We start from the raw sequence: 13,369 nt of genomic DNA on the forward strand, positions 1-13,369 counted from the left end.
CTAAATAAATGGAGGAAAACTGTGATGTTATAATAATATAAAGGTAAAGTATGTAAAAGTAATACAAAAGATATGTAATACATTAGAAGATAAAGCACAAGCAAATTTTCTTCATTAATGAATCCATAAGAGCTACCACAGTTTGGTCCTATAATAATTGTTTTTCAAAATACATATGTTTAGAAATGAGTGAGTTCCAAAAGCATTCATGGCTTCCAAAAACGGCCTCTGATGGACTGTAACTTAAGCCTCGTGTTGGGTCTTGAAAATGTTGCAGTTGATCTTGTTGTCCTTCGAGCTGCCTGAGATGGCCCTGGTACACTTATAGCTGCCTGATTTGGAGCTTCCTGAGGTGGCCCTGGTGCACTTGTAGTTGCTTGACTTGGAGCTTGCTGAGATGGCCTTGGGTGAGATGGTCGTTTTGCACTTGAACCTTGTTCAGATGGCTTTTCAATGCAAGACTTTCTATTGTGGCCAAGCTTATGACAGATCCCACATTTTTTCTTTAACCCAGTTTGGCCTAACTGAGTCTTGTTCTTCATTACCTCCCATGGCTCTAACCTTCTCTTCTTTTTTGGTCTTCCAGGCATCTTCTTTGTGGGAGGTGGCACAACATCTGACATTTCAGTTCTTTCCCATACTTGTTCACCATTAACTGGATAGATAATTGTGTTGTACACCTCTGCATATGTTTCCTTCTTGTACCAAAATGAAATGAAGTTCACTGGATCTACATTCAGAAATTTCATGGCAGCAAGTGCATGGCAACATGGTATTCCAGTCAACATCCATTTTCGACAGCTGCACTGATGTAGCTCCAAGTTAACTGCATACTTTTCTCCAATGGTAGAGGTATGTCTCATGCTGGCTAACTCTTCTGATTCCCACTCTGTATCTAACAGCCCTCTATCATTCACAAAGGTTCCTTCACTTTCATCGTCATCAACACCCAAATCATGCAAATCATATGTACAATTTGGTTCTAAACCTTCAATAGGATTATTGGCTCGCCTTTTACTTCGGCATCTATGCCTAACCTCGCCTTTAATTATAGTACCCTCACCCTTATCTGTAGAACCCTCACACTCACTGTCACCCTCACCCTCACCGTCAACCTCACCCTTATCTCTAGTACCCTCACTCTGAACTTCAATTTCACATTCAATAAATTCAACTTCCCTTAACCAAGAAGAATCTTCTGAAGCATGCCCAGCACCATGACCTTCATCCTCCTCATCATCTTCCTCACCCACACCTTCCGTACCATGATGCTCACCAATGTCCACACCACCACCATCTTCAACATTAGGTTCAACACCTTCGGGTTCCACACCACCACCATACTCAACATTATGTTCAAGACCTTCGGGACCACCACCATCCTCAACATCAGCTTCAACACCTTCGGCTTCCACTCCATCACCTAAAACCAACATCACTTTTGCATCTGAAGCAACATGAACTAAAAATAAATGAACTTCACCATGTGTATTTGCAATTTTCAGCATTTCTATTGCACCACCACCATCAACCAGAACCTCTAATGTATTTTCTAACTCTTCACAACCTCCACGTGAATAGCACATCTCCTGTACTGATATAAACCCCATCTCCTTTAGGATGCCAACTATTTCAAAGTAACTCCATCTATCACTGTCACATGACCATGTTGATGTATCACCACCAACATATCTCGCATCACAAAATATCCCACTATGGTGGACCACAAGTTGAAAATGACCTTCTTTCATGATATGAACTTTATAAAAGGTATTCTTGTGAAATATAAATATACATATGACCACAAATAACAAACAAATTACAAACCAAACCTTCACTTAAATGTTGGACCACACATCACAAAATTATGTCAGAGACCAAATGTTGGACCACACATAAAAAAATGTTGCACATGGTGGACCCTACATCATAAACAACTCTGTATATGTTCTCTAAAAGTAATAAAAAACAGAACCACTCTGAAACTAAGTCAAAAATTACTAACCTTATAAAGGAGCAACCACAAAACGACACCACAGTCTGGATCACAATCGTTGCCCCTTCACCACCTTTGGACCACACCACATAATCGCTCCTCCAAATCGACCATGGGAACGCAGCTCACCATCGTAACTCACGATCACACCACAAAATCGAATGAGGGGAGCACACCTCCGAATGGAATCGAAGCAGGGAAGCACACCACAGAATCCAACCAGGGGAGCAATCCTCGTATCAGAAACCCTAAATCAGAAATTCTAAATCCCCAATTTGAATAACCTAAACCCTAATTCAGTATTCACCAAAGTAATGTAAGCACAATCCACGTAACTTACACGTGTCTACCACATAAGCACCACTTAACGCCGTTTGGTGATATTTAACATAAATGACCATTTTGAATACATTTTAAAATACTTAGGGACCAAATTGAATTTTTTAAAAACCACTATACCAAATTGACTATTGGTTATAAATATAGAGACGAAAAAGGTAATTAAACCTTTTTTTTAACATGTTCTTGAAGAATGATTCTTAGAAAGTTTTAGATACCTAAATGAACAATCTAATTTATTCTTAGTTTTTTTCTGAAAACAAAAATACAAAAAATTATTGTAATGCTAGTGACACTACACCAAAAAGTAAAATTAGCTGTAAAAGAAAGTGAAGGTGATGCTAAGAACCCTAAATAGTATCCACTAAGCCTTCATTATTAAAAAATAAAAAAATAAAGCGTGGGTAAGAGTGAGTTATATGAACATAAACTAAAAAATAAAATAAAAAAATTGTGTATGTCAAATGGTCACAACTGAAACTATAAATAATAAATAATAATAAAAATTTAAAATTTTGTAGGTTAAGCCCACGCAAACATAATATATATATATATATATATATTTAAATTAAATTTAAATATGTAATAAAATTATGAAGGTTAAGCCCACGCTTGTTTAAAAATTGTGTGGTCAATCCGTTGACTAAGCCCATGTTTCTTTGAATAAACAATATAAAATATAATTTTGTTTAGGCAACATGTAGGCTAAGTCCACGCTTGTTTAAAAATTATGTGGCCAACATGTAGGCTAAACTCATGCTTCTTTAAATAAACAATATAAAATATAATTTTGTGTGGGGAGCATGTTAGGCCTACGCAAAAAACACACCACTTGTGTCCCATCCCATACACCCGCCACTATTTTTATGTCAGCATATTAGCTTCCAAATTTTAATGATAACTACACTTTTGCGTCCATTTATTATAGCTAGTGTCCCTTTTTGACCCATGCTAATAAACATGTTTTTTTGTAATGTGAAAATGTTTGTTTTTTTCCTTAGTAGCCTTAATTTCAACCCTAAAACCTTCTAACTCCTTCCATTTATGCCTTCGTTATATTTTTCATTACAATGAAATTCAAACTTTTGGATTTGATCCAAAGGTACTTTGGAGTGTGTGGCATTGACCAAGATCCTATTTCAAAGATTCAAATATAAAGTTTTTTACTAGGATCAAAATTTCAGCCTTTTTCATAGCATAGAGATTTCTGGCTACATGTGAGCTTATTCTGTATTGAAGTGAGAAACAAAAAAATATTGAATTTTATTGATGAAACAAATATTTAATATACAATGACAAATCCAAAAATTATCTCAACTAATTATTACAATAGAATAAGTGTTAATAATTTTTTTTAACTTATCAATACAAGTATTAAATGAAATATTAAACAAAGATTTAGTAGAAACATATGCAGGTTGACAAGAAAATATATTTTATGTCTAGTTAGTGGATGAGTTAATGACAAATAAGAGTGTCATGAAGAAATAAATGAATTGATTTTGATCAAAAAGAGAAATATTTGTAACCATAATAAAGATCTATAAATTTAAATGTAACTTTTGGTCATTAAGTAAGTTTTGAATTAAGTTTTGAATTGATAAGTTTATGATGCTAACTTATACACAACCAGTTGTAGTCTTATCTAGAGGTAGGTAACACCTTTTCTTAAATGTTATTAATGATATGTTAAGAATGCTGTTAAAACTCTTTAAATTTTACACTGCATTTGATACTGTTGTATATGGTAACATTTTCTTCATATTATTAAAACCCAATAATCTTGCAGATATGCAACATGTAAACCTTTTCTTTCTTTCTTTTTCTAAATATTTTTAACTATTTCCGTTAAGTTTTTTTCTGTTTCTTACTAAAGCATAATTTATAATACATACTTGTTAAATAATTTGTTTTAATATATAACTAAGAAAATGTGAATATCATAAGACAGTTTGGCCGAGTGGTCTAAGGCGCCAGATTTAGGCTCTGGTCCGAAAGGGCGTGGGTTCAAATCCCACAGCTGTCATTTCTTAAATTCTTTTATTTTTTTAGAAAGTTTGTAATTTTTTAAAAAATAAAATAGCGTACTTTTAATAATAATGATAAATGTTTAGGATCATCTTATATAATCTTTAATTTTAATGGCATAATTATATTAGAGGATAATATATTTTAGGTGAGTTTGATAATAAAAGTTGATGATAGTTTAAAGTGAAAAATTTCACTAATACGATTTTGGTCTACTAATTTATAAAAAAAAACATAAAATGGACTGATTATTTTAACTTGTAGGTTGAGGCTCGTAGCTCGCAGGAGTCAAGAACGAGAATAACATGCCTAATTTGCACACAAAAAATGTATTATATTTACATATTATTGAACTTGAACAATAATAATGATGCATTTGAAATCAAAACAAGATGATAATTAATTACTATATTTTTTTCGTAGATGAAAAAATAATTTATTTTTATATTTTCTTGTTCAGGAAAGATTTAACTTTGACATATTTATTTAATGTAAATGTTAATCTTATATTTATTTAGCTTATTTGAATTTTATTGTCAATGATAAACTTATGGGGTACAACAAATATGTGAAACATTAAAATAAAATTATTGTTGCAACAATATATGTAATTTTTTTAAGATTTTGTTTATGTGGAATAGTCTGGAGGTTCACATGTTAATCATTATGTGGGATATGCTAACGAAACTAACCCACAATTCTTATGCAGGACGAGCCAGGTCGACCAACTTTTTATAAGTCAAATATAGAACAAGTCAAAACGGGACAAGTCAACCCGCTTAATCATTACAAGGTGAGTTTGTATGAATATATATGGAAAAATAAATTGTGCAAAGACTTATTTTGAGTCATGCATGATAGTGTATATACTTTCTCATGGTTGATATATTGATGCTTCTTGTTCCCTTTTTATTTAGGGCTCTTCACCAATATTGTATTACTTTTTGTCACTTCTAAATTATTTTGTTAAGAAATTCATTCAATTTGTTCTAGATTAGATCACCTACTAACTAGGTTCCAAATTTTGTGAACAATTTTAAAAGATAAATATATATATATATATATATATATATATATATATATATACTTCATTTTGATTTTACACATATTTTAAACCATTATCTTATTTAAAAATCATCATTGTCTTTAAAACGAAACGATGTAGATTTTAAAAAAGGAATCTCATCAATGAATTAAAATAAGTTTTTTTTTTCTTTTTGCACCTTCATAATTTCTAATTGTACCTCCAAAATTGTTAAAATATCATTTTACTCTTTGTAAAAGTGACTTCTGGATTATGTGTTTCAAAAATATTCTAGAACAAGCTTTTTAGAAATTCCAGAACATAATTTCTACAATATAATTTCCATAACAAAATTTCTGGAACACACTACATATGAAATACATTATTGAACGAGCTTTCCGAAATAAAACTTTTATGAAAAGCTTTCCTCAACAAGTTTTCTAAGTCACATAAAATGTGTTTCAAAACAAACTTTTCATAATAGAATTTCTAGAAACTTTTCAAAATATATATGAACTAACTGTGACTGACTGAAAATTTATCTCAACTAATTGTTACAATAGAATAAGTGTTAATGGTTCTTTCTGAACTTACCAGTACAAATATTAAATGAAACCTTAAACAAAATTTGGTAGAAGCATATGTAAGTTGACATTGAGACTCTACAAGAATCAACTTGATGATTTTGGATTGAATTAATTCATGAATGAAGTGATAATCAATATCACTACGTTTGGAACATTTGTGATAAGTTGGGTTTGAGCCAGTTAATAGTAGACTGCTCATCAAAAAATTCATAGAGACTATGGTTAATTTGACATGAATTTCGTATTCAGGTAGGAGACTTTCTAACTCAAGTAAGGAATGATATTCTAACTCAATACAAGACATAAATACTGTGAATTTTGCCTCATATTTTTATTACACTAAAGCATCACATAGGAAAACACAAAATCCATTTATTGAATGTAACATCCCAAATTTATAAAAAAATATACAATATTTTAAACCATCTTGTTCTTAGATGATTCAAATGTTTTTATACTCATGCTGATTTTAAGCAACACCAATAATACACGTCAATATAAAGAGTTTTAAAGGACAAATGAACTCAAGGTTTCATTTAACAATCTTCATTTCACGATCTCTAAAAGACAAACAAACTAAAGACTTTGTCTGACTAATTCTAAAGGACTGATGACTAAAGGCTTCATCGAACTTTGAAAGAAACAAAAACCTAAGGCTTTGTTTAATGTGCTTGTCTAACAAACATTGCAAGAAAAATGAACTCAAAGTTTCATTTGACGCATTGGAAAACTTTATTTGCAAATGAATTAGGTTTGAGGAAATAATGCTTGCAAGGAGAATTTCGTAATATAGTCAAACGAACTACATAATTAAAGTTTGTGTAAAACACATGTTAAAATAATCATGAGTAAAACATGTTTAGCCTATCTAAGTGTTTAAAGGAAACTACCTATGGGTTTACACCAATTAAATTAGTACAAGACCATCTAGAGTCTCGTTAAATTTATTGGAAAAATATGCATATTATAAAACTCATAGTCTCACATCCTTCTTCTCACAAAAGTTCATTCCCCTAAATAAAAACAAAGTAAAATAATATTTTTATCTTAATTATTATTCATGACATGACGAGTTTAATGTAAAAGATAAACTTGGCTAAATTCCTTTTTTTTCTACTTCATTAGCAACCTTCCATGTGTAATTTAGATAATTAGAATTTTACAAACTACCCATAAAAAAAATTCCAATTGAAAATAGTGAATTGCAAGAATGATCAACTATGACTTACACAAATATGTTAATTTATAACATAATAACTAACATAGCTACAACACAACAAAATAACTAAAAGCTTAATTGATTATCAAAATAATCAGACGTGCACCAGCTAGACATTAGATGATCTATCAGATGAAAAAGATGAAAAAGAAACAAGGAAAAACTTAATAACATATATCATGTATAATTAAATTTAAAAACAATGTTACTAGTTTAAGTATTTGCACTAGAATAAAATCATTAAATAACAACTAAATTTAGAGATAAAAAATAATTAGTCAATATATTAACTAAGTATATTAACTAAATTAAACACTATTTTAGATATTAAAAAACTATTAGTATCTAAATTGATTTCTATTATTAATAAAAAATTATATAGTTTCTAAATTGGTATTTATATTAACTATCAAAGTTTTACCTACTAATATTTTAGATTCTAAATTAGTCTTTAAAAGACTAATAAAAACCAATTTAGAATATAAAATAGTCAGTAGTTAAAACCTAGTAGTTAAAACCTTGGTATATAATGTTAGATAACAATTTATAAATTACTTTATAATTTTTTATTAATAATAAAAATTATTCTAGATGATAATAATTTTTTAGTCTATTTTATTCTCTAAAATTATTTTATATTTATTATTTTTTCTTGTAGTGTTGTGTTGATCATCAAAAACAGATTTCCACTCATTCTTCACTATCAACAACATTGAAAGTTAATAACTGACATATATCATCACAAGCTAAGAAAGAAATTAAAACTTTAGAGTGATTTGTGAAGAAAATTAAAATCATAAATTGACATTTAATTATTATTCCCTATTATAAATTGAGATTGAAAACAATTTATAGTGATTTTCTTTTCAAAACTTATAATTGAGCAATTTTTTTCTGTTATCAAGGTTGAAAACTTACATGATTTATTTAGGTCTTTTTATTTTTTTGCTTTAAAATTTTTGCAATAATGTGGTTTTAGGTATTTATTTTTCTTTTAAATCTAAAACCAATCGGTCAAAAAGATAAACGAAAGAATGAAGATTTACAGTTTCTTACTTCTTAAATCCAATGACATTGAAAGTAGAAACTGGTATTTGATCTTTATCCTATTCTTATCAATTCTTGAAATTAATTTCTTTCATTCTTTTATGTTACAATAAATTATTTCACAATTTTTTAAATTTCATTATTTGAAGCAAGCCAACAAGAAAATATGAGAATCTAGCTTGAGAGCAAACGACAAACAATTTCAATTATTGTTGGTTTGCATATATTAATAAAAAAATCACTAAAAAAATTATTAAATAGAAACTAATTGTAGAGACCATTTTAGGAATTAAATTTTTTTGTTTGTTTCGAAATTAGTTTTTATTATTGTTAAATAGTTTATAAATTGGTATCTAATTAGGTATCAAGATTTTTGTTACCAAATTTAGAATCTAAATAATTAGTACTTAAAACGTTGTTAGCTAATTAGATATCAATTTAGAAACTATTTAATGATACTATAAACTAATTTAGAAACCAAAAATTATTTTAGCCTTTAAAATGGTCGCTCATTATACCAACTAATTATTTTTTGTCTCTTAAATTAATTTTTATTTAATAATTTTTTTGGATAATATGAGTTTAAAAGTTGTTTACAAGCAAAGTTTTTAAAATTTGAGATGATTAGACATAATTTATTATATATTTAACTTAACTTTATTTCATATTGTCATTAAAAAAAAGTCCTTTTTACTTGTTTTAAATTTTATGCTTTTCTTTTCAATCTTATCATAAGTATTGTAATATATTCACAAAAAATCATTTTTTACAAGAGTAATTATATTTAGAATTTTTAAAATAAGTATACTATATTTCACAATTACTATATTTATTAACATTCTGAATTGAAAATGTATATTTCCATTATTGAGTCTAATTACTTATTATATTAATGACGAAATTAATTATTAAATTATAAACACCTTTTTTTAATACTGGGTTTATAACATATATGAGTGTAAAAGGAAATCATTTATTTAATAAAAGAAAATTAGGTATACCAATTAAATTTATTTACTACACAAATAATATCAAGTACAGGTGAATTCACCACTATTTTTTTAATTATTATTATCATTATTATTTATTACATTTAATGAATGCAATGAATAATTTTAAACAGAAATATATCTTTTAAACTCATTTTGATTTCTCAAGCAATTATATATATGTAAAGGGAGTATACTAGGATCAAAAGAAAAATCATAAAAAGGATAAGCTTACAAAGAGAAGAAAGAAGAAGAAAAATGTGTGCAAAGTATTTGTTTATGTTATGTTTGTTAGCATATTCTGCAGAAGCACAAACCAAGATTTTCAATGTGAAAGACTATGGAGCAAGTGCAGATGGCAGCACTGATAACAGTGTGGTGAGCATTTAAGTTTCTTTTCCATTGTCTTCTTCTCTTGCAACTTTATTCAACCATATTGATAGTTTACAATGAAGAATTATTTTGATAGTTTATGAAAACTTGAACAAAAGGGTTTTGATTTGTGTGAAAGGCATTTGTGAAAGCATGGAGTGATGCATGCAAGTGGAAAGGAGATACAAATGTTGTGATCCCAGAAGGAACTTACATGCTGAGATCTGTGATATTTAATGGTCCTTGCAATGGTGCAATAACCTTCCAAATCAATGGTGTTCTCAAGGCTCCAGTGGATCCAGCTTTGCTTGCTGATCAAAAATGGATAAATTTCAGATATGTTGACAAGCTCACTGTCAATGGAGGTGGCACTTTGGATGGTCAAGGAACTGCCACTCGCCAAAAATGTCTAAACAATTCCTGTCAAATTCTTTTTACGGTACATTCTTCTCTTTCTTATTAAACCTATATTTGAGCACAAAATATTGTTTTTTTTTTATCTAAGATAAACTTTGCATAATCTCACTTAATTGACAACATACAAGCCATAGGATCAAATACACCACTCAAAATAAGTAAAACAAGCAGAACAAGATTTAGATCTTACCCAAGACCAAACCTTTAATTGAGAAAGTAAACATTTCTGAATGGTCTATCACTCCACCTTGAAAAATATACTTATTCTTGTGCTTTTAGATTTCATTAACTACTACAATCTAGATGCTACTCCAAACCGCTCTAGATGCTACTCCAAACCGCTTTAACCTGGACAGATGCATTTATCACATTAAACTGCAAGAAATGAGAAACACGATCAACAGCACAAAATATTGTTAGAATGTTAATATATCATTTTTCTTCTTTCTTTCTTGTTTTGTTGTAAACCTACACTGATTAACCTAACATGTTTGGTTTGAATGATTGGGTTTAGAGTATGGATCTTGACTTCATCACCAACGGACGCATTGAAAACCTGCATTCTTTTGATAGCAAAGGTGGTCACTTCATAGTGTTCGGAAGTGCGAACATGACCTTCACAAAGCTGTCCTTAATAAGCCCTGCCAACAACAGAAACACAGATGGAATCAAAATATCTCACACAAATGGAATAAACATCACAAGTGTCACAATTGCCACTGGAGATGACTGTGTTGCTATGATCTCTGGCGCCAAGAACGTTCGAATCACAGATGTTTTCTGTGGTCCTGGTCATGGAATCAGTGTGGGAAGCCTCGGTGGTGGGAACCCTTTGGAATTACCTGTGGAAGATATAGTTGTCATGAACTGCACCTTCAATGGCTCTAGCAATGGTGTCCAAATCAAAACATGGCCCTTTCCATTGAAGACACCCTTGAAGGTTTCAAATTTCACCTATGAAGACATTGTCATGATCAATGTGCAAAATCCCATTTTCATTAATCAACAATATTGTCCGGAACATAATTGCGACTTGTCGGTACGTTTATAGATCTCTTTCGTCACTTCATATGATTTAACCCTTTTACTGATCGTATAATTCATCGAAAACTGTCAACTCAGAACCAACATAATAACTAAAGAAAACACCACACAAAAAATCATCTCCTCAAAACTAAGAAGAAACATTCTTGATTTTAATTGTTGCCCTAACATAGGTATTTAATTTATTGCAGAAGTCTTCCAGCGTGCAAATCAGCAATGTTTCGTACAAGAATATCAGAGGAAGCAGTGCTACTGATGTTGCAGTGAATTTTAATTGCAGTAAGGAAGTGCCATGTCAAGATGTAACTGTGGAAGACATTGATTTGATGAGTTCTGGTGGGAAGGGAAGACAAAAACTAAGTAATTTTTGTTTTAATGTGAAGGGTTCTTCTTTTGGCAAACAAATTCCACCATCTTGTGTTGCTAGTAATAGGTTTGTTTCAGCACCTCTTCCAAACTAGAGTTGTAGAAAACATAAAACTAGTTACAAATTTGGTTCTATATTTGTTGATGGTGGATGTTTATAAATAAAATATTAAACGTTCCAAGTCCAAATGCAAATAAATTGTTCTATGCTCTTCTTTTATACTAGTAATTTAATCGGATTCTTAATTTGAATGCATTAGATTTATTTTTTTATATAAAATAAATAAATCTATTACTACTTTAAAACAATATTTATGACGAGGAATATTTGTCACAAAATGTTTGTAATATTTGTGAGAGCGTTATTTTATTTTGTTAGAAAGATTCATAAGAATCTATACAACGATCTGTTGTAATTTTCTATGAACAAAATTATCACGGCACTATTTAATCACTTAATTATTTGAACAAAAACACGTGGTTTAAAACAGATTATAAAACGTTGTAAGTGAAGGAATCAAAATTTATGGGAATGAGTATTGTAACTTAAAAACTACTCACATTCTAGATAACAATATTTAAATAAAGGAAACTACTATAAAAATATTAGACTTAATTATCTTTTTGTCCCTATGTGATTTTAAAAAAAATCAATTTTGTTCTAAATTTTTTTAAAAATATGTAATTTGATTCCTTTTATTAAATTGGCATGAACATATTAAGTGTTAAAGATGTGATACACATGGTTATGTAGTTAGGTAGAAATGAAATGTACACATAAGGTTATATATATGTTAGGGGGAGATTGGTCTCTTTTATGTATGCTGGGAGGTTATTTTCCCTTACATTAAATGTTTCTTATAGGTTGTTTTGTGCAAAATTTATACATCTTATCTTATGTATGTTGAGGTTATTAATTCGTTTGGTTTTATGATTTTGTTGAGAAAAATATTGCATAATCTTCATCCTTTTTAACTCTTAAAAAATGAAATTAAAGTGTAAAAAAACTCAAAATTCAATAATTTTTTAATTTCCACTAAAAATATATATTCCAGAATAATCAATCTAAAATATATATCTCACCTTCTATATTACGTGTTTTGGAACCTAAAATTACTGTTTTGGAATACTTTTTTGCAATAGCCTTGACAAATGCCATCTGGAATTGTTCTAGAAAAAATTTGGATTCTTTAATTTGGAACGGTTATATAACACTTCCATAATGATCTTCCAAAACTTACAAAAAAATCATTTAGATACAACAATCTAGAATACATTTTTTACACTATTTTCACTGTTTTCCAGAACGTGCTTTCAAAACTTAAAACTTACAGAAGACAATTTTTTTGAGAAATCACATTTCAGAATACTAGAATCCAAAATCCAATAGACCATTCTTCACCTATTAAAACAAAATGAAGCAAAACATAAGTACCCTTCATACCTTTTCTAGTACCTGAGCTTTCGTACTTCAAACCACAGCTTGACGAACTACTCTGCTTTGAAACTCGATGGAGAAAAACAGCAGCAGAAGAACACTGTGTCAAAGGAGAAGAAGTTTTCAAATAAAATGTTTCGAGAGATAAAATAGGTATTTTAAAACTTATATAGCGCAGTTAGAAATTATTGGGGGTACAGGAGAACTTCTTCTTTACTTTTCTTTGCTCTATAATTTTGTTCTCTTCGGCCACTAGAGTTCTTTTTCACTCTTATGTAAGCTTTATCTTTTCTTGTACCATCAACATGTAAGAAAGTATGGATAGGATAGAAGTTGAATTCTTTTGAGTTATGACCTACCATTTCTTTTCATTTTTTAAGATTGGTTAAGTGGTTTATCTTTATCTTTTAAGTTAGGTGTTGATTTTAAGTTAGGTGTTGAGTAAGTTGACCGAATTTAGGGTATTTAGGATTTAGTAATTTGTAGACTTTATGAATATCTAT

At 29.6% G+C, this 13,369-nt stretch overlaps 1 protein-coding gene and 1 non-coding gene across 2 annotated transcripts; both read left to right on the plus strand.

Moving 5' to 3' along the window:
* Nucleotides 1–4,281: 4,281 nt before the first annotated feature.
* Nucleotides 4,282–4,361, plus strand: TRNAL-UAG (transfer RNA leucine (anticodon UAG)). The gene has a single exon. It is a non-coding gene; the product is annotated as a tRNA-Leu (tRNA).
* A 5,061-nt stretch (nucleotides 4,362–9,422) lies between these two features.
* On the plus strand, nucleotides 9,423–11,523 carry LOC137836218 (polygalacturonase). The gene is made up of 4 exons (XM_068645062.2): nucleotides 9,423–9,607; nucleotides 9,741–10,040; nucleotides 10,533–11,057; nucleotides 11,254–11,523. Exons 1-4 carry the CDS (start codon nucleotides 9,488–9,490, stop codon nucleotides 11,521–11,523), a joined length of 1,215 nt encoding a protein of 404 aa, XP_068501163.1. The 5' UTR covers nucleotides 9,423–9,487.
* The last annotated feature ends 1,846 nt before the right edge of the window (nucleotides 11,524–13,369 follow it).

The sequence above is a fragment of the Phaseolus vulgaris genome, chromosome 5 (assembly GCF_051622355.1).
Source record: "Phaseolus vulgaris cultivar YP4 chromosome 5, ASM5162235v1, whole genome shotgun sequence".
Classification (NCBI taxonomy): domain Eukaryota; kingdom Viridiplantae; phylum Streptophyta; class Magnoliopsida; order Fabales; family Fabaceae; genus Phaseolus; species Phaseolus vulgaris.

What these genes read in the sequence shown, in the direction of transcription:
- LOC137836218 (XM_068645062.2), top strand. Translation starts at nt 9,488, where the DNA reads ATGTGTGCAAAGTATTTGTTTATGTTATGTTTGTTAGCATATTCTGCA. An exon ending in GCAGCACTGATAACAGTGTG is followed by an intron (nt 9,608 to 9,740) that starts GTGAGCATTTAA and finishes TTTGTGTGAAAG; the next exon opens with GCATTTGTGAAAGCATGGAG. An exon ending in AACATAATTGCGACTTGTCG is followed by an intron (nt 11,058 to 11,253) that starts GTACGTTTATAG and finishes AATTTATTGCAG; the next exon opens with AAGTCTTCCAGCGTGCAAAT.